Source organism: Ictalurus punctatus, chromosome 1, assembly GCF_001660625.3.
Source record: "Ictalurus punctatus breed USDA103 chromosome 1, Coco_2.0, whole genome shotgun sequence".
Classification (NCBI taxonomy): domain Eukaryota; kingdom Metazoa; phylum Chordata; class Actinopteri; order Siluriformes; family Ictaluridae; genus Ictalurus; species Ictalurus punctatus.
In genome coordinates this window covers 874,905-897,500 of record NC_030416.2, presented here as the reverse complement: position 1 = coordinate 897,500, position 22,596 = coordinate 874,905, and the positions used below count along the sequence as shown (strand labels likewise).

The 22,596-nt window shown below is 38.7% G+C and overlaps 2 protein-coding genes across 9 annotated transcripts in view; both read right to left on the bottom strand.

Moving 5' to 3' along the window:
* cdkal1 (CDK5 regulatory subunit associated protein 1-like 1) overlaps positions 1–4,852 on the bottom strand; it is a 214,459-nt gene extending 209,607 nt beyond the window's left edge. The window contains exons 1-3 of the mRNA XM_017464881.2: positions 4,670–4,852; positions 3,719–3,879; positions 531–643 (exon numbers count right to left, since the gene is read on the bottom strand). Coding sequence (XP_017320370.1) covers positions 531–643; positions 3,719–3,876 — 271 coding nt within the window. The 5' untranslated portion in view covers positions 3,877–3,879; positions 4,670–4,852. The remainder of the gene's footprint in view (positions 1–530; positions 644–3,718; positions 3,880–4,669) is intronic.
* Positions 4,853–9,256: 4,404 nt separating this feature from the next.
* On the bottom strand, positions 9,257–18,602 carry LOC108263728 (PAS domain-containing serine/threonine-protein kinase). Of its 8 annotated transcripts, none has more exons than XM_017464823.2 (19): positions 17,493–18,602; positions 17,223–17,364; positions 16,795–16,998; positions 16,035–16,128; positions 15,398–15,857; positions 12,969–13,032; positions 12,818–12,875; positions 12,542–12,680; positions 12,328–12,399; positions 12,128–12,248; positions 11,900–11,996; positions 11,713–11,815; positions 11,474–11,620; positions 11,161–11,389; positions 10,790–10,884; positions 10,522–10,572; positions 9,849–10,227; positions 9,573–9,749; positions 9,257–9,489 (listed from the first exon to the last, which is right to left on the bottom strand). In XM_017464823.2, exons 6-19 carry the CDS (start codon positions 13,009–13,011, stop codon positions 9,380–9,382), a joined length of 1,821 nt encoding a protein of 606 aa, XP_017320312.1. In that variant the 5' UTR covers positions 13,012–13,032; positions 15,398–15,857; positions 16,035–16,128; positions 16,795–16,998; positions 17,223–17,364; positions 17,493–18,602; the 3' UTR covers positions 9,257–9,379. The 8 variants fall into 8 exon arrangements, with proteins under 8 accessions (XP_017320312.1, XP_053542514.1, XP_017320332.1 ...); XM_053686539.1 differs by having other exon boundaries at positions 17,223–17,300; XM_017464843.2 differs by having other exon boundaries at positions 16,795–16,995; positions 17,223–17,300.
* Between the last annotated feature and the right edge of the window lie 3,994 nt (positions 18,603–22,596).

The window sequence follows — 22,596 nt, the reverse complement described above, 5'->3', positions numbered from 1 at the left end:
CCTCGAACCCTGTGACCTAGACCCATCATCCACTCCCCAATCTTCTTCCATCGTAGACCTACTGACTCAGACCCAGTGACCTAGTGACCTGAATTCGAGTACCCCGACCCAACTACCTGGACCAAGCAACCCAGACCCAGTGACCTTCACAGGACTTCAATTTCATAAAACGTACCAAAACCGGAACCTTAAACCATCCCAATATTTAACTAGGAGCCCTTAATTCTAAAAATGCAAGAGGGGAAAAAGAACTTGTGGTGCTTCACTGCCATCTAGTGGTTACTTATAAAACTGTTGCATTTAAAAACACATGGTTTATTTTTCATTTCAATAAATAAAAACACACACCTACAGAATTGGGATATTTTATAGTTGCTGGATATTTTGGACCATTACTGATTTTCTCTCTCGGGTCCTGAAGGTTAAAATACTACAATGTATTCATCAAACATGAGGACCTCGCGCGCGCGTGTGTGTGTGTGTGTGTGTGTGTGTGTGTGTGTGTGTGTGTGTGTGTGTGCGTGTGTTACCAGTCATCTTGTAGCCGCTTGCAGCCAGTTGTCCAGCCATGTACTCCCCGTCTGAGCTGTTGTGTGAGCAGCCCCACGTCCTCAACCAGACTTTCTGTGTGCCCGGGATCACGCTAACGAGAGGAAATAAACACTTATAAACACCAGCACGGCGATTAAACACCTGGGTTCTGAAGATTAGTCTGGAGCATTCTCAAACCGCATTTTCATGCTGTATTTTCCCACAATGCAACTACATTCGGTTTGCTCAAAGAGAAAAAAAAACGTGACTTTCTGAATATCATAATATAAAAAGAAAAGTTTTTGTTTTTTTTAAATAAACACTACCGGCTGCACAAAACATGCTAAATCTTTACTACAAAATGTTTTAATTCAACGGACTCTGTTCCAGCTAAACTTACGAAGTGTAAAAAAATATTAATTATGGCTTTTTTTTTAAATATCTGATGTTTATTTATAAAAGGAGCAAAGCAAAGATGTATTTAATATTTTGGCCACCAGATGGCGATAAAGACCTTCTGCATTTAACATTTACAACTTAAAAGGGAAAAAAAATGCTCTTTTAGATATATTTTTTTTAAATAAAAACAGTTTTCGATTTTAACATTTTTAACTACAGAAACGTGGCTGTTAAACTACAATTATAATATTACTGCTAATATTACATTACGTTAAATATTACATAATATCACAGCTCTAAATATTTTTAAATAACTTTATATAAATGCAAAATTGTCTCCGAATTGAACCGCCTTAATTACAAAACAATTAACTCGATTATAATGAGAACATCTGTAATTATACAATTAGAACATGATATTTATAATACAATGATTACAATTCATGGTCTAATTATATAATAAAAGTACTAATTTAATTTATAAAATATATAAAAAGTCAAATGAACACAGATTTATTCTTTATTTCACACTAATTAGTAAAAATAATAATAATTAAAACAAAAGTAGTAATAACTGCTTCTTTAAAAAAAAAAAAAGTTCCTGCTTTACATCAGTAACTTTAGTGTTTTATTGTTCAAGTGAAACACAGATTTGATCTTATTAAAGAAGAGTATCAGCGCTGATTTAATCATCATAAGAGTAATATTTTTAATCGGCTGGTAATCATTCGTATGAAACTGAGAACAGATTTTTAGAACTGCCCTGATGGGGGTAAAACCTGTGACAACCCATTTTAATGATAAATTATAACACCTGTGTTAGGGCTGCACGATTACGGCCAAAATGATCATCCCGATTATTTTGATCAATACTGAGATCTGGATTATTTATCAGGATTATTCAGTGATTTTAGTGACGACATATTTTTATCGTACTTTCACATTTAAATGAACAGACCGCTGCTTTCACCTCCATGTCGTGCGACATTCCTGATCATGTACAAATCTTTGCATGAAATTAGACTGGTCCTTAAAGTGCATCATCTCGTAGAAGCAAAACATAAATAAAATTGTACCCAAAATATAGGATGAGTAAAAATAAAAATGCCATCAACCAAATGAAAACAATTCATGCGAATGCAGAAAAGTCAATAACAGTGTTTACAGGAGGAGAGACGCAGTTTATTTCATAATAATTACAAACATTTAAGAGCACAGTTGAAGTTTTTGTATTTTTTTTTTTTTTTTTTTTTTTTAGAGATGGTAACATTAATGTGCCACAATGTAACACACGAGTAGGCATGAGAACTTGAGCTGGTCAATTATGACAGAATTTAGGAACATAGTGTGAGCCATGACACATTAATTTACCTTCTGATAAACTAAATGTAATATTTTCAGTTAATTTTACAGACTGTATGCACAAAACAACCGTTAACCTGTTTACCTTCTAAACAAATACAATACACCTCAATGTTCAGTGTTTGAAGTCTGCTCCTCTTAAATATATTTAAAGCTACACTATTAGACATTTCCACTGTCATGGTTCTGGGCTGGAGTCAGTTCTCGAACCGCTCTGTGTGTATTGTGTAGATATCTGAATAATCTCATATAGGATGTGATTGGGGGAGTTCATTTACCCGTCAGATGCACAGCGCTTTAGTTTAATGGTGTTCATTACTGATGCTCCGATCAGGATTTTTACAGCCGATACCGATCCAGATACCAATCTTTTTTTTTGTTTAAACTTTAATCAGGAGGTCCGTCATAAACAGTTAAATGTAAGATCTCTGCTCATGGTCACTGTTAACTGAATTAAAATAATAGCAATGAGATACTGTTGGTTAATTGATAAATAAATAAGCATAAAATATTTATTTTTAAATATCTTAAACAAGAAAGAGTCCTAATTAAAAGTAGATTAACACAAACATGATCCATATTAGGAAAAAGTTTAATAGACTTCTAAGGAGATAGCGAACTAAGATTAATGTCAAATTGATATTAAATACAACCCACAGTAATTAAACATTATTTCATTTCTCATTTTATTTATGTTTTATGAAGTTATTATAATATCTATTTTTTTTTATCTATATTTGTAGATGCATTTTGGACTTCCTGTAGTTTTTATCCCGATTGTATTAAACAAAGCCGAACAGGTCACTCGCACCGGTGTGAATAAATATTTATTCACAGTCGCACAAAACACTTCAGTCACAAACGCGGGTGAAATGGTCTCACTGTAGAGCCCTGAGTTTATCTGCAAAGTTTTTTCCTGTTCAGCGTGATGAGGTTTAATGTCCCTGACAACCTCTGTAGTGTCATTTAGCATCGTGCTAGTGTCACGATGTCCCCTCGTGCAGAGCGCTGGTGCTCGCAGAGTAACTGGCAGCCCGAGGGTTAAAATGCTAATTTCGTTTCGGGGTTTTGGCGTACAAAATGACTTCATCCCTGCGCCGCTCTATGGTGACTGGCTGTAGTGTAGGAAGCGCTTGATTTGATCTGCAGCGGAGTTTTCTATGAGCGGAGGACGAACTTTAATCGTTAATATCGCAGTCGATCATGTTCATGTAATCGTGGGCAGTAAAAATCGTACTCGCGATCGATGTTCGATTAATTGTGCAGCCCTAACCTGTGTGTAGCTATAGTGCTTGTTTACTGCATTGTGCTGAAGCGGTGTGTGTTTGTGTGCATTCTTGCTATCCGAGTCACACATTCTGCTCTAAGGTGCTCAAAAGTTAGCGCGCCTCACTGCCAGGCCGCGTCTGGTCTCCGGTCACCTCACCTGTCCACCTGCAGCTCCTCGTTCGCCAGGAGATCTTTCCGTTTCCTCACTCGGGGAACGACGGACTGTCTGGTGGAGGAGCGCTGGAGAGGAGCCGGCTCGCTGGAGGACACCATGTCCTCGATATCGTCGACGAGAGAGTCGCAGCTGGACGGCATGATCTGGAATAAACACATCATCATCATCATCATCATCATCATCACACACTACTGTTGCTCTTTAAACACATTCAGTTACTGATTTCAGCACAGAAAATATAACGGGATACCAACCATGAAAAATATACACACATCACACACAAAATCACTGGACTCACCATTTACTTTATTTTATTTCATTTTCTTGCTAGCAAAAAAACAATGCATTGAATTAAAGAGTGCAGAAATTGAATTCATTAAGAATAAATTTAGCTTTTTTTCACATCATTTCACATTACTTTTTTTAAAAAATTATTTATTTATTTATTACTCTACTCTAAATAAAATATTTAAAATTATATATTACTAAATACACATTATGTAAAATCTAAATAAATATAAATATTATAGTGCAAGTGTTGTATATTATAGAAATTCATATAAAAATAATATATATGTAAAGTAGTTGATAATGTAACATTACAATGATTTTTTTATATTGACAATATATAAAATATATAAATATTAATTTAACTCTAGTAATTAAACGTCATATGTTTATCTACACTGGCCGTTAAACAGTAATATTAATAATAACAATTTCTTATTTACATAAAAAACATAAATTAATAATTTCTCTAATTGTTTAAAACATTTACAGGCCGAGTTTAAAAGTTTATCCAGACTCAAAGTAAAATAAACTGTAAATAAAATCCTCTGAAGCTGAATCCTCACTAGCTAACTGGCTAATCCAGCTAGCAAGACTGGAGCCACATGCAAGCTAAAAACAACCCGCCATGACATAAATACTTACTTCACAAACGATTATTAGTGTTGTTTTATCTCGAAATAATCTTTCGCTATAAAATTCAGCAAAAAAAAGCGATAATAAGCGTCTCAGACTACAACTGAATAAATAAACGTTTCTTTAGCTTAGTTTGTCTTGTTTATCTAGAAGTCTCCATGCTGGATGAACACTACGGCCACGTCCTGAATAGCGAGCTAGTGCACTATATATGTACACTATAGGGGACGGAGTAGTGAGCTGTCGCGCGCTGTATAGTGCACTACATAGCGGACAGGACGCCATTTTGTGATCGAGCCTTAAAACGACGCTATCTAATAGAAGTACGGCAACCGCAGTGGGACAATTTCCACATTTACACCGAACACTAGCAGCGCGTTTTTCCTCTCTTCTCCTGTTCCTGAGGAGGCTTCAAGTTCTGAAGGGATGAAGTGTTCATTTGTGAATAATATAAGTGAAGAATAAACACTGTGTGTAGTGGTGTTGTAACAGAATGGACCGGAGTTACTGTTAACACCACCGGAAAGGGATTATTTTCCTCTAACAGCATGTCCCAGCGTGTTTTATTCCTCTTACACCACAACTTGAACATTTTTATGAATTAAACAACGACATGTCACACTTTTTATGCATTTAACATCATACAAAAAACATTTCAAACTTAAAAAAAAAGTCTAGATTGAAGAGAAATTTGAATAATAATAATAATAATAATAATAATAATAATAATAATAAACGTAATTTTTAAAAAGAGAGAGGTCTTCACCTTCCAAGACCTTCGGGATACTCATGTTACTCTTCACAATAACAAACTGACTGTAAAGATTACATGGAACAGGTGAGAAGTACAATTCATCCATGCAAACTTTGCTACCCCTTTCACCCAATGTTGTAAAACAAGCTCAAAATCTAACATGATCAAACCATTCAACAGTACCTCCATATCTGCGTGATCTAGACATATTACTAATCTCAGAAAAAATATTATAGGCATGCTTTCTTACTTGAATGTTGATTTATCCAGTCCAGTCCAGTTCAGTCCAGTAAAACAATCATTCACATTTTTTTTCTTTTTATACTAACAAAAAAACAAAATTAAAAAGTAGAAACACCGAAAACAAAACAAACCCCTCCACCCCCACCCCCACCCCGGCTCATCATGGCTAACCAATAACTGTCGCTGGTTATATAGATATTGTAAAACCCAACAACAGGCACAAAAATTTAAGGGGGAAGTGTCTGTAACTCCAAATATGCAATAAAGGGTTGCTATTTATAAAAATAAAAATAAAACGTGTCAGTACAACCCCCATCGTATACCTTATTTTCTCGAGTTTTAAAAAAACATCACGTCCTTTAGTCACTGGGAGATGGATGGATATTTAGCAGACTTTCAATGCAACAGTAGGGAACGTCTTGCTATAAGGGATGTGAAAGCGATAATATTCTTTTGTATCGAGCTCAATGGAACTGAGGCATCAGGAATCCCAAATACAGCAATCAATGGACAAGGATTTAAATCTACCCTGAGAATAGTGGACATGATGGTAAAAAAACAGTCCAAAAACCATGGAGATCAGGGCAGAAGAAAAACCTATGGCCAAGATGGCAGGGAGAGCCATGGCATTTATCACACTTGTCCTCTACGTCCGGATACATCACAGAAAGTCTCGACTTGGACAGATGGACTCTGTGTAAAACTTTGAACTGGATGAGTCCAAGACGAGCACAGGAAGTGGTAGACTGTACCCTCCCTATAGCACGTTCCCAACACCCCTCACTTATCTGTACTCCTAACTCCGTTTCCCACGCATTCCTAATTTTGGTGCTCGACTCACTACCTAACGCCAGAATGAAATCATAAATCCTAGAAATCATTCCTCTCTGATGTGGATTGTTTGAAAACAAGCTTTCCCAAGCCTGTTCAGGAGGCGCAGAGGGGAAATCAGGAAAACATCTGGAAACGAAATTCCGAATTAGTAAAACAAGGTGATGTGCTTCAAGGCATATTTGCAGGTTGTGGGAGTTCATGGCCAGGTGAACAGGCCTATTTACTAAATCTACCATCCAATAGCATTGCAAGGCTGAACAATATGGACCTATCAGTTGTGTAAATGTGGTCTTAGAGAGATTAAAAAAAACATGTGCAGGTTTATTTTACTAGAGCTAAAATTCATGTTGTAATAATATTGGTCACAAGGTGGGAATACATGTCCAACCAGGTCGCACATGCGCATTTAATTTTGTTGCACTATTTAGTTGCTCCACAAGGTGGCAACAGTGACCTAGGGCCGTTGATTCTCAAGGTAGTCAAAGAAAAAAAACGGAATAAACGGAAACGAGTGTAAGCTCTTTTCTGGTTGAGTGGTCACACAGACCATCATCTTCTCTTTCTCTCTCTCTCTCTCTTTTTATTTATTTTCTTCTTCCTCCTCTAGTAACAAGTGAAGCAGCATGTCTTTCTCCTGCCAGTGTTGTCATTTTTTTTTTCTTCTTTTTTGGTTTTGGTTTTCATGGCGATTGGCAAACAAACTTAAGGTGCATTACCGCCACCTACTGGACTGGAGTGTGGGAAGCAGATTGGCAGGGGAAAAAAGTAACAACAACAATAATTATCTTCTGCTTTCCCATTTGCATCTCTAGCTCAGTTTTTTCCTCCTCTTGCAGTCTAACAGGATGTGTTTTACCGTCTCTTGTGTATCGCAGTGGGGTGTTTTCCTATTCTGGGTAATTTTGTAATTCTGTTAGATTTAATCCAGCATGACCTATTCTAACACACGTACTTATCCTGCGCTGCCTCACACTCGTGCCTACTTGTTTTTGTGTGGTACATAGGGGTCGTCCGGTGTCAGCTGTGTCCCAGTGTTCCTGCCATATTTTATGCGCGTCCCTTTATAATGGTTTTGATCTCTGCTCTACTTAATGGTATTGTATATCAACTGTTTCATGTTTTTAATCGATCTTTTTGCCAGTACACCCACAGTTTCATTCCCTTCTACCCCTACATGTGCAGGAACCCAGAAGAAGGAAACATTCAGCCCCCTAGCACGGAGTATGAGGAGCAGACGAAGTATTTGGTAAACAATTTCTTGTCTACGTGATGTTTTCAAAAATAGTGCAGATAGACCGTCAGAAGCTATAGCGACATTTGGGTACTGATGATTTTTTTTCCAGCCACTGGAACACAGACAGGTCATACCACAGGACTATTTTTGAGATTTGGCTCAAAAAACAAAAGTAAAAATCTAATGCAGTTTGTATAATAACAGGTGGATGTAAAACAAAGAAATATTTAATCATTTAATGTGTTTTTAAATGATGACAACACGATTTATTATTATTATTATTATTATTTTTAAATCTTGTGTGACGGTGAAAATGCCATGTCATGTCAACAACCCACCTACAGATGAATATAAAGAAACTGATTCCCCGTAAAGTCCTGTAAGCATTTCTTATTTTTATTTTATTGGGCAGGCGGTGTTTTGGACCTCAGGACATTTAAGAACATTGTTAACACCATCATGGTCCAAGCGCTCAATATGATATGTATAATATAATATGTATGCACACATGTTGTATTGTTTTCACATAAATTACTGTGAAGTACCTTTATGTCTTATGTGTTTATTAAACTCTTTAAGGAAGCGACTCCGTGAAGATTGCTTTGGGTCAAATTCAAACTAATAACATATGATAATAATATGATAGAGTTTTTATTGATCACACACACCGTGCATCCAGGAAGTATTCACAGCGCTTCACTTTCCCACATGTTGTGATGTTACAGTCTTATTCCAAAATGGATCACATTCATTATTTTCCTCAGAATTCTACAAACAACACCCCATAATGACCACGTGAAAGAAGTTTGTTTGAAATCTTTGCAAATTTATTAAAAATAAAAAACAAAAAAGCACACGTACATAAGTATTCACAGCCTTTGCTCAGTACTTTGTTGAAGTACCTTTGGTACCGATTGCAGCCTCGAGTCTTTTTGAGAATGATGCTACAAGCTTGGCACACCTGTTTTTGGGCAGTTTCTCCCAGTCTTCTTTTTCTCCAATTCTCCCATTTTTCTAATTATTTATCAGGTTATTATTTTTCTGATTATTATTTTAATATCTTATTATTGATTTAATTATTATTGATCTGATTATTATTTTTCTAATTCTTTACCAGGTTATTATTTATCTGATTATTATTTACCAGGTTATTATTTATTTAATTGTTATTTATCAGATTACTATTTATGTGATTTATTTTTCTAATGATTTTCATGTTATTCTTTATCTAATTATGATGTATCTGATTAATATTTAATATTTAATATTTGGTTAAGGCTCTGGGTTACTGATCGGAAGGTCCGGGGTTCAAGCCCCAGCACTGCCAAGCTGCCACTGTTGGGCCCTTGAGCGGGGCCCTTAACCCTCTCTGCTCCAGGGGGCGCTGTATCATGGCTGACCCCGACTTCCTAACATGTTGGGGTATGTGAAGAAAAGAATTTCACTGTAATGTATATGTGATTAATAAAGTTATCAAGGAGCCATTACAAGATCTTTGGCTTCAGGAGGAATATGCAAAACAAAACAGATATTAAAATAGAAGCATCTTTTTATTCTACATTTTTTTTCCCCTTTCACGTAATTACCTGTTCTCGGTAAAATTACATAAGCACATCAATCTCTTTTACAGAACTCGATATGGATCCAGCACAATTCACACCGCCTGAACCGCCTCCGTGAACCACTCGTGCCTGACCAAGTCGGCGAAAGTCGGCCGCGTTTCAGGGTTGATCTCCAGGCACCACATTATCAGCTCAAAGCACTCTGTTGACAAAAGAATGAAGAGTGCGTTTTAAAGTCATTCTGCTACGTGAGTTTAACAGCGTGACGTTTCTGCATCGACTCACCTCGAGACATGTCAGGACGTAATTCCAGGTGTACATGCTGAAAGTCTTCACCTGATTCAAAGGGGTAGCTTCCACAGATCAAGCAGAACAGGAGTATGCCCAGACCCCAGATGGTAACAGGAATGCCCACGTACTTTAAATTCATCTGACACTCAGGAGGTTCAAATGCCTTAGTGCCTGAGTAAAAGAGAGAAAGAGCACCGTCAGCAAGGTCACAAAAACATTTAAAAACCTATTCTCCACTGCATTCCCTCTGATTCTATCCCATGAAATTACCTACAAATGAGTAGTAGGGGCTGTCCTTCAGCAGTCTCCCACAGCCAAAATCGATCAGTTTGACGTCCAAGGTATCGGTGTTGATGAGGAGGTTCTCTAACTTGATGTCACAGTGTAACACTCCACGGTCACAGCAGTGACGAGCCGCCCGAATCACCTGCAGCATGACGTCTCGAGCCTGTGCTTCAGACAGGCGGCCGCCATGAAGATCAGTGAAATCATACAGGTCCATACAGGGGCTGGGCCATTCCAGGACCATGACGTACTGATTGTCTATTTCAAACCACTCCAGCAGCTCCAGCACATTGCTACAGCGAGGTGGCCTGGACACCATCTTCATCAGTGCCACCTCTACAGGCAGCTCCTGCGTCTCTCCAGGCTAAAACAAGAACAGACACGGGTTCGGCGTGAACACACCAATCTAAACGACGCCAAGCGGAAATGTCACAATGGAAAAGGTTTGGATTGGTTCTGATGCTAGATCAGTTATTCTTATGGTCTGTGGTCTAAATAAAAATGTCCATTGCATACTAGATTTAATCAAGCTCCGGTCCAATGTCTCATAATCTTATTACCAGACATGTATTCAGCTGATGCAACAGGCCACTGGTCTAGAAAGGGCTTGTTATTTGGATTTTACCGCGTCTTCAAGAAGTGAAATAAGTTTACTTACAATTGTTATGATGTCGTCGTCGTCGTCCTTGTCTACAAATTTAACAGCAACCTGTTCACACATACGGAACAGAATTAGTCCCTCATGACTCAGGGTTAGGTTCAGACATGGGCCTAGCGGCCTTTAGATGCTTAAAGAGCCTCCTTTCCTAAATATTTCTGTCTTGGTTTTGTTCAGTTAACTAATTAGTTGTTTGAGCCGACATCTTGGAGAGGAAGTGAGCGTAGGGACGTGCGGTTTGTTTACGGGGGAGGGGGAGAACATGTACCTCTTTCCCATCTTCAATCCGGTGTCCTTCGAAGACAGATCCGTAGCCTCCCATCCCCAGCACCTTTCCCAAGGTGTACCGCGAATAAAGCACAGCTGTAGAGCAGACAATCATTTCGTTTATTTTAATCGAATAATGAACGAAAGAGCACCACGCTCAGTGTCCTCTCTTGCAGTAAAGAATGAGGCTTGCGTTGTCAATAGCGTCATTATTATGGTATCATTTCTTTGAGTGTGGTAAAGTCCCTTGAATATGAGTAGCTAGTAAACAGAGTACAGTCTTGCCCTTAAGAGTACTTACAGCTTACACAATACAGAAATTGTGTATTATGTTCAGGTTAGTTTTTGTCCACATGGTGGATTCTAATGTACCCCGTGGGACAGCGTGCTGCTCCAGATCAGGGGACTGGAGAGCGGGGATCTCGTCTGTCCTCGGGGAACATTCTGAGTCCTGAATCTCAGAATCCATGTCATGGCTGGTAGATGCCATGTGCTGCACTGGGTCGCCATTAGCATTTGCTAATTTAGTTCTGTGCAGCCGCCGGAGCTCTAGCAGCCACTCAGGTTCTTCTGCCTGGTCTTTTAGCACATTGCAAGATAGCTACAAGACAGACCAGGAACGTAAATTGGTGATGAAGATGATACTTTGCGTTTGAAACCTAGAATTAATTATCATCTTATTTACCAAAATAAGCCGTTCAATGAAGCTCCTTTTGATTCTGTCGGGGAAAGTGAAGGCTGCCCTAGCGATGGTCTCACAGTATTTAGGGGCGGCACTTAAGAGACTCAGCTCAAAATAGACCACCCTGCTGACATGGCTCAACTTAAAGATCTACGAGAGACAAGAGAGTCATTCATTCCCAGTACACTGGTTAACTTTGACTGATCAGTGCCCGTGAAAAAGAAAAGAAGATCAATTCCGACCTGGAAGCTTGGCTGGGACAGCCCTGAGCTCAGCGACAGCAAGTATTCGTACGTCTCCGTTATCACAAAGGTTTCAGGAAGGACTGACAACCCAAATGGCACTCTGGAGCAAATAGAATAATGGGTGAGTAGAACGTCTGGAAAATCATCACACACACACACACACACACACACACGCACACAATACCTGTCACAACCGATCAGTTCAAAGTGACTACATGATCCCAGCTCCACTTTTGCCACAACGTAGCAGATATGTGCTGCGTAGGTCCATCTTCTGGAGGCTGCAGATGAAAGACCATCATGCATGTGAAGATCAGGAATCATGACACAGCGCAGAGTTACATGCATGATACATGATATATTTTCTAGAATTAGCATGTTGTGGAGCTGTTACTGTGGAGCATATCCATACCAAGATCATCTCCCATCTTAATCAGAGCCTCTCTGATCTCATCATCTGGTGCAGAGGAGCACAAAAGGTCTGCCAGAGGAAGACACCATTCCTTCCATCTCTCACCATCTGGGCACCCAAACTGTCATGTTAGTTAGCATGGTGCTGCCAAAAACAATCATGTACAGACAGATGCTGATACTGATGCGTGATATACTCACTCGTGGAAAGTTATTCCTGAGCCTGCTGTAGGCCTTGAAGATCACTGCAGCAACTTCACACATCATCTCTTTCTGTACAAGAAATATCATTAGGTAAATGTTAGTATTGGAGACGTAACTGAATACGAGTACATTATTCAGAACAATCAGAGAATGTGTTCTTACATGTCTTTATATATTTTGAACTTTGCTGAAACAATCGATGAACACTTACTCCGTTTCGACAGAAGATCAATTCCATTATCTTCCATAAGAAATAGGCCTCCGCGTGGTCACGTTTATAAAGCTCTGCAGAACACTCCTGTGCTTTCCACCGGATAAACCGAATCAGGTCCTCCTTCTGCAGGTCACTGCTGCAACAGATGTTGGAACAGCTGCTTTATGTGGATTACTGTGCACACGTATTATTAAACTCCCAACAATACGGTTTACAGCTTCAAATGAATGTTTAACTTCTGTGCACTATATGGGAGGAGAAAGCGGGTCTCACCTCATAAGAGGACCAGGAAACTTAGGGACCTCTTCAAAGTCATCTTCACTGTCCAGACCTGGAGTCGAAACCTCAGTTAGGGCTACGGAGTAACGTCTTCTACTACTTCTAAAATGCACTGTGTGTGTGTGTGTGTGTGTGTGTGTCTTACTTGGTGCACGTTGTTCGCAGGTAGGCTTTGTAATAACAGTCATTTTCAATCACGTTCTGAAAATCTGTGGAACATTAGCAATTTATATCATGTTTATTGTTTGTTTATAGCATTTATTTACACTACCAGTCAAAAGTTTAGACCCACTCATTTATATTTATTTATTATTTTCCACATTTTATAATAATAATAAAGTCATCAAAACTCTGGAGTAACACAAATGGAACTTTGGGAATTATGTTGCGATAAAAAATCCAAAATAAATCAGAATAATTTTGTATTTTAGCGTCTTCAAAGTAGACACCCTTTTTCCTAGAATTTCCTGAAATGTATTCTCGGCATTTTCTCAACTGATTTCTTGAGGAATTTCGCCGAGATGCTTTTTAAACAGGATTAAAGGAGTTCACACCGACGCCGGACGCTTATCTCCTGCCTTTCTAATGAAAGAAATGAATACGTCGGCACAATTATATTTTGTTTTACAACACAGATTTCACACATTTACTCATACACCTTCAGATCAAAAGGTTTTTAAGATCACGCGAAATATATATAATTCAATACCGTTTTATTTGTATAGCGCTTTTCACAATGGACATCGTTACGAAGCAGCTTTACAGAAGTATATAACTTCCAGGTCTAAATTGATACGTTTGTTCCTGATGAGAGAGCCAGAGGTGAAGGTGGCACTGGCGCGTGTCATTTTCTAAAATGTTAAAGTTTCTCTAACACAGAAACATAAGGGATGAACAGGAGAGATAAAGCCATGCCCGTTTTTACCACCAGAGGTCGCTTTCACCAGAATGTAAATAAGTTTGTTCAAAAGTCTGTGTTGATGAATATTATTGTGCATGGTGGGCTAATCTTCCTCCATTTTGCTGCATTTTACATACCGTGTATGAATTATATCGAAATGACACAAAATGGCGGCGGGGGGAATCAAAATGGCGGCAGGATCGCATGATCACAGTCCTACTTTAAACACCACGGTGAGCGTTTTCGCTCTCTCCTGATTGTGCTACTTAACCAGTGTTGATGTATTCGTTTAAATCATTTCCCTTCTTTTATATAACGTTTGTCTGTTCCTCGTTTAAATGGTAATGAGAGTTATTTAGCCTAGACGCTGTAAAATCCCATCCTAATTAGCAGCAGCTCACTGGATCAACACAGCGCACTCGACACTGACACCCAGCGGAGGCTCCGTGAAACAGCAACTGACCGTTTAATACTTAAACAATATTTCACCACATTTTGTGTGTATTCAGTTATAAACACAGTCTTATACTAAACTTATATATCGTTTATAATCAGACAACTCACTCTGCTCAGTACAAGGAGAGCCAACTTACCTCGAGTATGAGTAAATGAGGAGAATTTCTAGACTAGACTAGAAATCAATAGAATAGAATAGAAGAATAGAAGCACCCGTTGTGACGTCATAGTCACGGCCTACACCTGAGGCCAAAATTATTTTTGGTACTGATCAAAACACACCGTAAATATCTATTGTAAAACCACGTGGTGTAATGTAAATCCACGAAGACAATTACATGTATTTTGACCTGTGTTTGGTTTTGTTGTTCAAGTACAAACTGGAATGTATTTATTTATTTATTTATTTATTTTAAATATTAGTGCAATTACACACACCTACCTCTTTCCCCCTAAATCCATTAAACCTAAATAAAACATTTTCAGTTGGACTACTTAAACAAATATTGAGAACAACCACTAAATGCATATCACATTATCTATTTTATTTATTTATTAAATGTATTAGTATGGATATTATTCTTGCAATAAATAAATGATAGTAAGAACATTTTATTTTCCCCAATAAATAAACAATATATTATACGTGTATAAATATAGACCAACAGGCACCATTACAGTTTCGATTAAAACCAGTACAAATTCCCAGTATAACTATTTTAAACCATTACGAATTCTATGAGGGTTTCTATTGTTTTGTTTTTTGTGCACAGCAGATCTTTGAAACTACACCTGTCCATTTCTGTAATATGATGGTTTATATTTCTCTTTGTATTTCAAGCAAGACATGTGAACTCATCATCAAATATGAGACCAGGCAGTTTAGTTTAGTGGGCGTGGCTGAATGTAAATCAGCGGTGCCATTGCATAATTTACAGCTGTTTTATAACCATAAGCGAGTACAAAGGAAATCAGCATTACTAAAAAAAATGTAAAATCTGGTGGGAATATTTAGCGTGCTTTGGCTGCAAACATCACCCAACTTTACTAAAAGGCTGATAAATAAGGGCCATTGTGTGTAATGTTTATTTTATATATTCATTTTCAGGAATAATTCTGGAGTTGATTGTAAACACACATTTACTCACAAGCCAAAATCACAGAAAACCCCCACAATCCTGATAGCTGCTTCTGACTGACTATATTCAACAACTCACCTTCACAGAAGATTCACACTGGTACAGGACTTGGTGTTGCAGCTGATACAGTCTCGGCTCCAGCTTTGCTCCAGACACTTCAGGTGTGTACGGCTGTCTCAGGTGTGTTTCACAGATAGATCTGTTCACCGCTCTGATCTTCTCACCATTACAAATATCACTGGTCACATCTCCAGGTCCAACGACACTTTGAGCAGGAAGAACAGGACTGAGAAGATCCTGCTTCAGCATGTGGACCACGTTTGGATACGATGCAGGATGAGTTTTAAATCTCTTCCTACACTGAGGGAAGGAGACGCTTCCTTCATGGGCTGGTTTGGTCCAGCAGGACAGGAGGCAGGTTTCACAGAAACCGTGTCCACAAGGGATAGACACAGGCTCCTTTAGCATATCTTTACACACTCCACACCTCAAGTGCTCCATCATCAGTAGACTGGTGTATGACTCTCTGTGTTTAATACTGTATGAATATAACAGTCAGCAGAAGTAAATAAAACTCCACTCTGAAGATTCAGATCTTGTAATTAAAGTGCTGCTTCTGAATGCACCTAATATCAAACTAACATCTAAGAAAACAATTATTTCTACAAGTCACTGTTATGCCATTTCCACATACAGTATATATTTAAATCTTCACCTCAGGGGATTTGAAATGTTTAGAAGTTATGAGGTGGATCCATTGACTGGTCAGATTTGACAGATGGAGCTGGAGATGCTGTTTTTGGTCTGTTCTGTGAGGGAAAGCAAACTGTTTACACCCCTCACACAAAGCACAAAGCAACACATAATAAAATGTTAGATATTCTGTGAAACGTCCTACAATTCTACTTTCAGAGCCGGCTGTTAATTGATGGAAAAGAAGTTTCCAAATGATTCTTTTACCACACAGTGTCCTGCTTTGGTATTCACTCTGCTTGAACACATTTTATAGAGAAACTATAATGGACTCACTTTAATTTGTCAGTTTTTTTTTTTTAGCTTGCTAATGAAAGAATTCGATCACTAGCACATGTTGTCAGTAGCTGATTTTCTGGCCCTGAGTTTATTGCTCTATTTTGCCCCCTAGTGGAATAACAGAAACTGTCTCTTTTCAAAATATAACCCCAAGCGACACTTTAATTTTATTTTCAATGATATTAGACATTCAGAGATTATATTTAAACCAGTTTAGACAAGTAAACAGCACCTCAGAACAAAATTAGCTAAATAAAAGTAATATATATTGCAATATTAAATTCACAACACAATAGCAGTTTTATTCATAAAAACTGAAGCAAAACTAATGTTCCCGCTTTTCTTTTTTTAATCCTAGCTTCTAAATCAGATTATTGTTTTAAACAAAAGGAGTTTAACCACAAAGACATCCACAAAACAAATGAGTTCCTGTTCGAACTTACATTACAGCAGCTATAAACCGTCGTTCCTTCACCAGCCGCGCCTTTTCTCTCTCTTGAATCTTCAAAAAGCACTTTATCCTGGTGGATCAGTAGTCTATCCACACGGGCACGGGAGAACATATGGAACTCCACACAGACAGTAACCCGAGCTCGGGATCACATCAGGAACCCTGGAGCTGTGAGATACAGTAGCGACACCACCTGCTGGGTTTTATCAGTTAAACTAACTGCACACTATTTATATTTATCACATGACAAGCAAACACATAGTTTAGTACGCTGAACGAGAAGATCAAAAGAAGTATGTTTAAATCGTGTTAAATAGTGAACGTTGTGGCCAAAAGGTGCATCAGATGCTCCAGATTGGTTTTTACTATAACATTTTCATTTATTACATTCGGCAGACGTCATTATCCAGAGCGACTTACAGACGTGCTTTGAAGTCTCCATCAATCAATACGTCCTGGTACTGGTTCACTAGGTCACGGACCAACAGTACTATCCGTCTAAAAAGTAAGAGATAGTCCAGTACTGAAAGCCCTTATGGTTCTCAGTTCAAGGGAAATCTCTCTGGAACCAAAACAAATCCAGACCAGGTTGTCATTTTTGTAATATTTCATGATCTAGTTCAGGAATAATAGAAACAGAAACAGGTCGAATAAAATAAACAGCAAACACAGTAGACAGTAGACACTCACATCTCAAAGAAAGAACACAAGCAGATGAACGCTGGACGAAAACGATGGTGCTCTGGAGTTTTAGATCATCATTAAACCTTTCCACCATTTTAATGGACTGTGTCATGGCTTCTACTGTTTTCTTGATATGCTCCAATAGTTTGTGCCCCCCTCTCTCCTGACTAGCATCCACCATGTCAGACTGTTACCACTGCAGGAGTGAAACTACTCAATCTATTTCATTATGAGGAATAATCAACAGTAAAAATGTTTTCACAATCCAAATAGTTCACATCCTGTTCATCAAAACTCTGAGCCTTGGTTCAGTTTGTACTTAAAATAAAGAAAAGCAGAAACAGTAAAACAGAAACGTGAGCATTTGTAAAATATTAAAGGTTAAATTAAGAAATACTTAACCCCATAAATGTGATATTTGTGCACATTTCTTCTTCTTTCTCTTTTCAAACCTTCAAAATACACCAATACTTTTACCTCAGCATTCCCCCTTAGAATTATATTCAGTGCCTTTTACTGCTTCCAATGTAAAAGGAAGGAATGAAATCAGCACACATACAATATAAACCCTGTACATCCCCGCATAAGAGTTAAAGACTTTACAGTGACTGTAAGAATCTGCAGTATCTCTTTCAGACAGTTTGTTTTGGTTCAAGCTGAAGTTGTGTAAAAGTTTTCTGAGACACTTCAAAGGTCAGTGTAAATACCCCAGATCGTCTCAGATTCTTTCTGTAAATAACTACATGGAGTTCTGGCTGATTGAAGATCCTGTTTCTGGCCTGTAGGTCACCACGTAGAACAGGTATGTGTACTGTAGGTTAAGTGAGGAGAGGTCACCAGTACATCTCTCAGTTGGTAAATGAGAAATTTACATTGATCCACATGGTTTTCACGTCACATCCACTTCCATGCCAGAGAAACAGGCACATTATGCTTGACTTTGGCCTTCAACACCAGCTATGTTTACATGCACCCATTTTCGTCAATCTGAATGAATTAAATCCAATTGCAGATCTGTTCATGTATACCCTAAACACTGCAATCTGATTCAAATATTTATTTATATGTGCAGCGTCTGTCGTCATGCCAACCATACAATAGCGGAGAAAGAAAGCCATGGACGTGACATCAAATGACCGAATAGGATTTATTTGCTTTGTTGACATATATAAACATGTCAGCAACATCGCCCCCCCCCCCCCCCCCCCAATCTTACTGACTATACTCGGCCAACGAAGACAACTACAAGCAGTGTTGCAACATCTTTTGTGGCTTCACCACATCACACTAATTCCACCTCCAGTAACCTGCTAACTCTGGATGAAGGTACGAAGACAAGATTGGTGGGAGAGAGTTGTTCTTAAGGAATTCACAGATGTGGAATGCACTGTACATGTGCACAAGGTATTTTTGAATCTAATTGAGAAAATAATAGGATACAAGTGTTTACATGGTCATGTTTGCCCCTCTCAATCGGATTAGATAAAAGGTATTTACATGAAGGCTTTTCAATCCGATTGAGCCGTCAAATCGGATTACTATCGGATTATTTGGTGTTTAGGCTGGTGTAGGGTTGGTGATGAATCCCAGTGCTCCAAGTACAGTGCATGTGTTAGGATGCTTTCACACTTAGCTTTTATTTCAATAGCAAAATTGCTGACAGACAAGACGTCATGATGATTCTGAAAGAAAAAAACCCCCAACAAAATCAAACTAACTACGCTACCTAGATATTTAACAGTCCCAGCTAGCACCAGCGAACTAACTACGCTTGCTCTCTATCTTAGATTTATTATTGGAAAAAAATTTATAAAAAAAAAAGGTTTGTGTAAATCTAGCGATAAACAGGTTTTCTGCCTTCGCTATAGCTTTGGAGGCCTATATATACATAAAAATATCCATCCATTTTCTGTACTGTTTATCCTATATAGGGCTGGGGGGAGCCAGGAACTCCGGGCACAAAGCAGGGGACACCCTGGAAGGGATGCCAATCCATCGCAGGGAACAATCTCACACACATTCACACACTATGGACAATTTAGAGATGCCAAATCAGACTACAACGCATGTCTTTGGACTGTGCGAGGAACCAGAGTACCTGGAGGAAACCCTGAAGCATGGGGAGAACCTGCAAACTCCACTAACATAGGGCGAGAATCGAACCCTCAACCCCGGAGGTGCGAGGCACACGTGCTAACCACGAAGCCACAGTGCCCCCCTTAAATTGAGAAAATTTGAGCTGCTTGTGTGGTTTAAACTTGTATACTGGTGAACGTCCCAAAAAAAGTAAAAATTACTGAGTAATCTATTAGTGGGTGATGTTGATTTTCATCATGTATTCATTTTCATATAATGATCCGGAACTTTCTTTAAGAACAACATTCTGTTGTGTACGTCTAGTGCGCTGCCCTTTTGAACTCCTCAACCATTTTCTTCAGTTCTTCAAGTTTCTGTATTATTTCTCTACGTTGAGTTTCCTTTGCTTCCTTTATCAGGAGGTCGAGGTCCAGGTCAGGAAGAGTAGTCTTTAAGGCGATCTCCTGGAGGAAGTGCAAAGACTTATGACATTCATCCACCAGTCTGGTTATTTCATTTTCTTGATTTGTTCTTTGTTCCTCCAGCTGGTTCATCAGTGTCTTATTCTCCTCAGTCCCTTTCTCATAGTTCTTTTTCACATCTTCCAAAGTCTTCTTGACCTTCCTTGTTTTTGGCACATAGATTTTCCCCTCTTTAACATGGACAGTGTATTTACACCTTCCAGGACACACTGTACATCTATCCTTTGACATGACACTACACCATGAAAGGTCTCTGACCCACCAGCATCCTGGGTAATGACAGTTCCACTCACACACACTGCAGCAGGTAGCCTCTTTGCTCGAACTTGAGGACTGGTCAATCGGTACCTTTTCTTTGTAGGACTCAGTAAATTCATGTTCAAGTTGCATCACTTTGACTTGTTCCCTTAATGTAGCGATGTGTTCTACGAGTTGCTTGCGATGCGTCAGCACATTTTCAGTGTTCTTCAAACTTACAGGTTTGTTCCGTTCTAGAAAAGACAAAAAGCTCTTCACGCTTGCGTTGAACAGATCCGATGCTGCCTGATAACCTTGCAACAGTTCTTCATTGTCCTCTTCACGATCATATCTCACGTAAAAGTTTTCACAGTGACAGTTGTTGAACCTGAAATGCACAGGTTCCCCATCATCAGTCTGCGCACATGGGATTTTGGCTTCTTTGATGGCTTTAATGGAATTTGTAGGCTTTGTTGTGGCGTGTGTGATGAACACGACAAAGTTTTTGGCCACGTCATTGCTGAATAATGAGAGAACAGCATTAAAAACATAGCTCTGTCTTTCAGTGAGTCGGACAGTGCTTGATGACACCACAAGGCACAATGCATCAATTTCATGAACTCCATCCTTGGAACTTAATAACTCAAGTAAACCTTCAGCAACTTTTAAATCCTCCTTCGTACCTTCTGTTTTTCCAAATCCAGGCATGTCGATGACGGACAGAGAGAACGAGCTGTGCTCAGTGAAGATGTCATACACCGTTACTGCACATGTCTCTGAAACTGTTTGGTTCTCTTTTGTCTTGATGATCTCAAACCAAATTCGGTCTTGACTGTCGACACCCAGCATGTAGTTGACCATGACGTTGATGAGCGTCGACTTCCCTACTCCGGTTTCTCCCAACATTATTATGGTTTTATGAAGTTTGCTCTCATTTTTTTCTCCAAATGCCACTCTCTTCAGTCTTTCACCATCACGTAGAGTCCATGTCTTTAGAATATATCTTGTGAGGAATCCTTCTATTGGTTTGATATTTTTCATGTATTTTTTTTGTTGTTCCTTCCTTGAAGAGCTCCTAAAAACAGGCCCATGTATAGTGCATTAATTCTAGGTGAATTATAAAATGCTGTGAAAAAGTATTTCTTCTTTGTTTGTGTATATCTCATAGTAAATTCTTTCAGAAATGTAAACAAAATCTAAGATAAAATAAAGGCAATCTGAGTAAACACAAAATACAGCTTTTAAATGATAATGATTGTCACGATTTCCCTTGGAGCTAGTGCTGTAGCATGCAGCGTGCTCGGAAACCTGATGTGCGAGATCGATTTCAGTGACAATGACTTTGTTTACCTTTGACACATGCATTTGTTATGGTTTATGTCCTGTCCTGCATCATTGGTTGTTTCCCGTATGTGTCATTATTAGTCTCAGCCGTTTTGTGTTCACCCTTGATTACGTTTGTCATTTAAACCCCTCGTGTCTCTTTGCACTTCACGAAGTATTGAGTGTTGTCACCATACCAAGTGTTTGTACCCTGTTCCTGGTTTTGTTTTATAGTCTTTGATCTTGTTTCTTGTTATGAGGTTTTGCCTTGCCTAGTTTATGTCCGTTTGCCCAATCGCCTGACACATTGCCTGTTTTTGAACAGACTATTGTCTTATGATTTGGATTTGTCTGCCTGCCTCTCTTTAATAAAAGCTCTTATCTGCATTTGCATCCAGCCTAACCTCCATTACGTGACAGAATACTTCGCCTCAACATGGAAGCAGCAAGGAGAGCATAATGCCTGTATCTGTATACCAGCCTTTGATTCCCCAGTGGTTCCCCCTGGCTGCTCCAGCTTCCTGCACTGGTTTTAAGGAGGGATGCACCGAATGATTGGCAACCAAAATTATTCGGCCGAAAATAGCAAAAAACGCATTTTCAGTGTTCGGCCGATTAAGTGAAAAGGCTGAATAAATTTGACTGGACAATGACCTGTTTGATGACTGTTAGTAACACTTACTTTTCCAGCCTTTTGTTGCCCGAGTCCCAACTTTTTTGAGACGTGATGCTGCCATCAAATTCAAAATCATCTTATGTTTCCCTTAAAATGGTTAATTTCCTCAATTTAAACATTTGATATGTTTTCTATGTTCTATTGTGAATAACACGAGTTTATGAGATTTGCAAATCATTGCATTCTTTTTTTATTTAGGCTACAATTTACACAGCGTCCCAACTTTTTTGGAATCGAGGTTGTACGACTGATTACAGAAACCCCAATACCTCGGCTCATGCTGGTCCTAGATAAACATTTTGCACATTTGTGTCTC

Excerpts from the sequence above, each read along its gene's own strand:
- LOC108263728 (XM_053686567.1), bottom strand. The coding sequence starts at position 13,011 with ATGACTGTTATTACAAAGCCTACCTGCGAACAACGTGCACCAA. Across the intron at positions 11,816-11,899 it reads GAACTGATCGGTTGTGACAG|AGTGCCATTTGGGTTGTCAG; the intron begins GTATTGTGTGCG and ends TATTTGCTCCAG. Across the intron at positions 9,750-9,848 it reads CCCCTACTACTCATTTGTAG|GCACTAAGGCATTTGAACCT; the intron begins GTAATTTCATGG and ends TCTTTTACTCAG.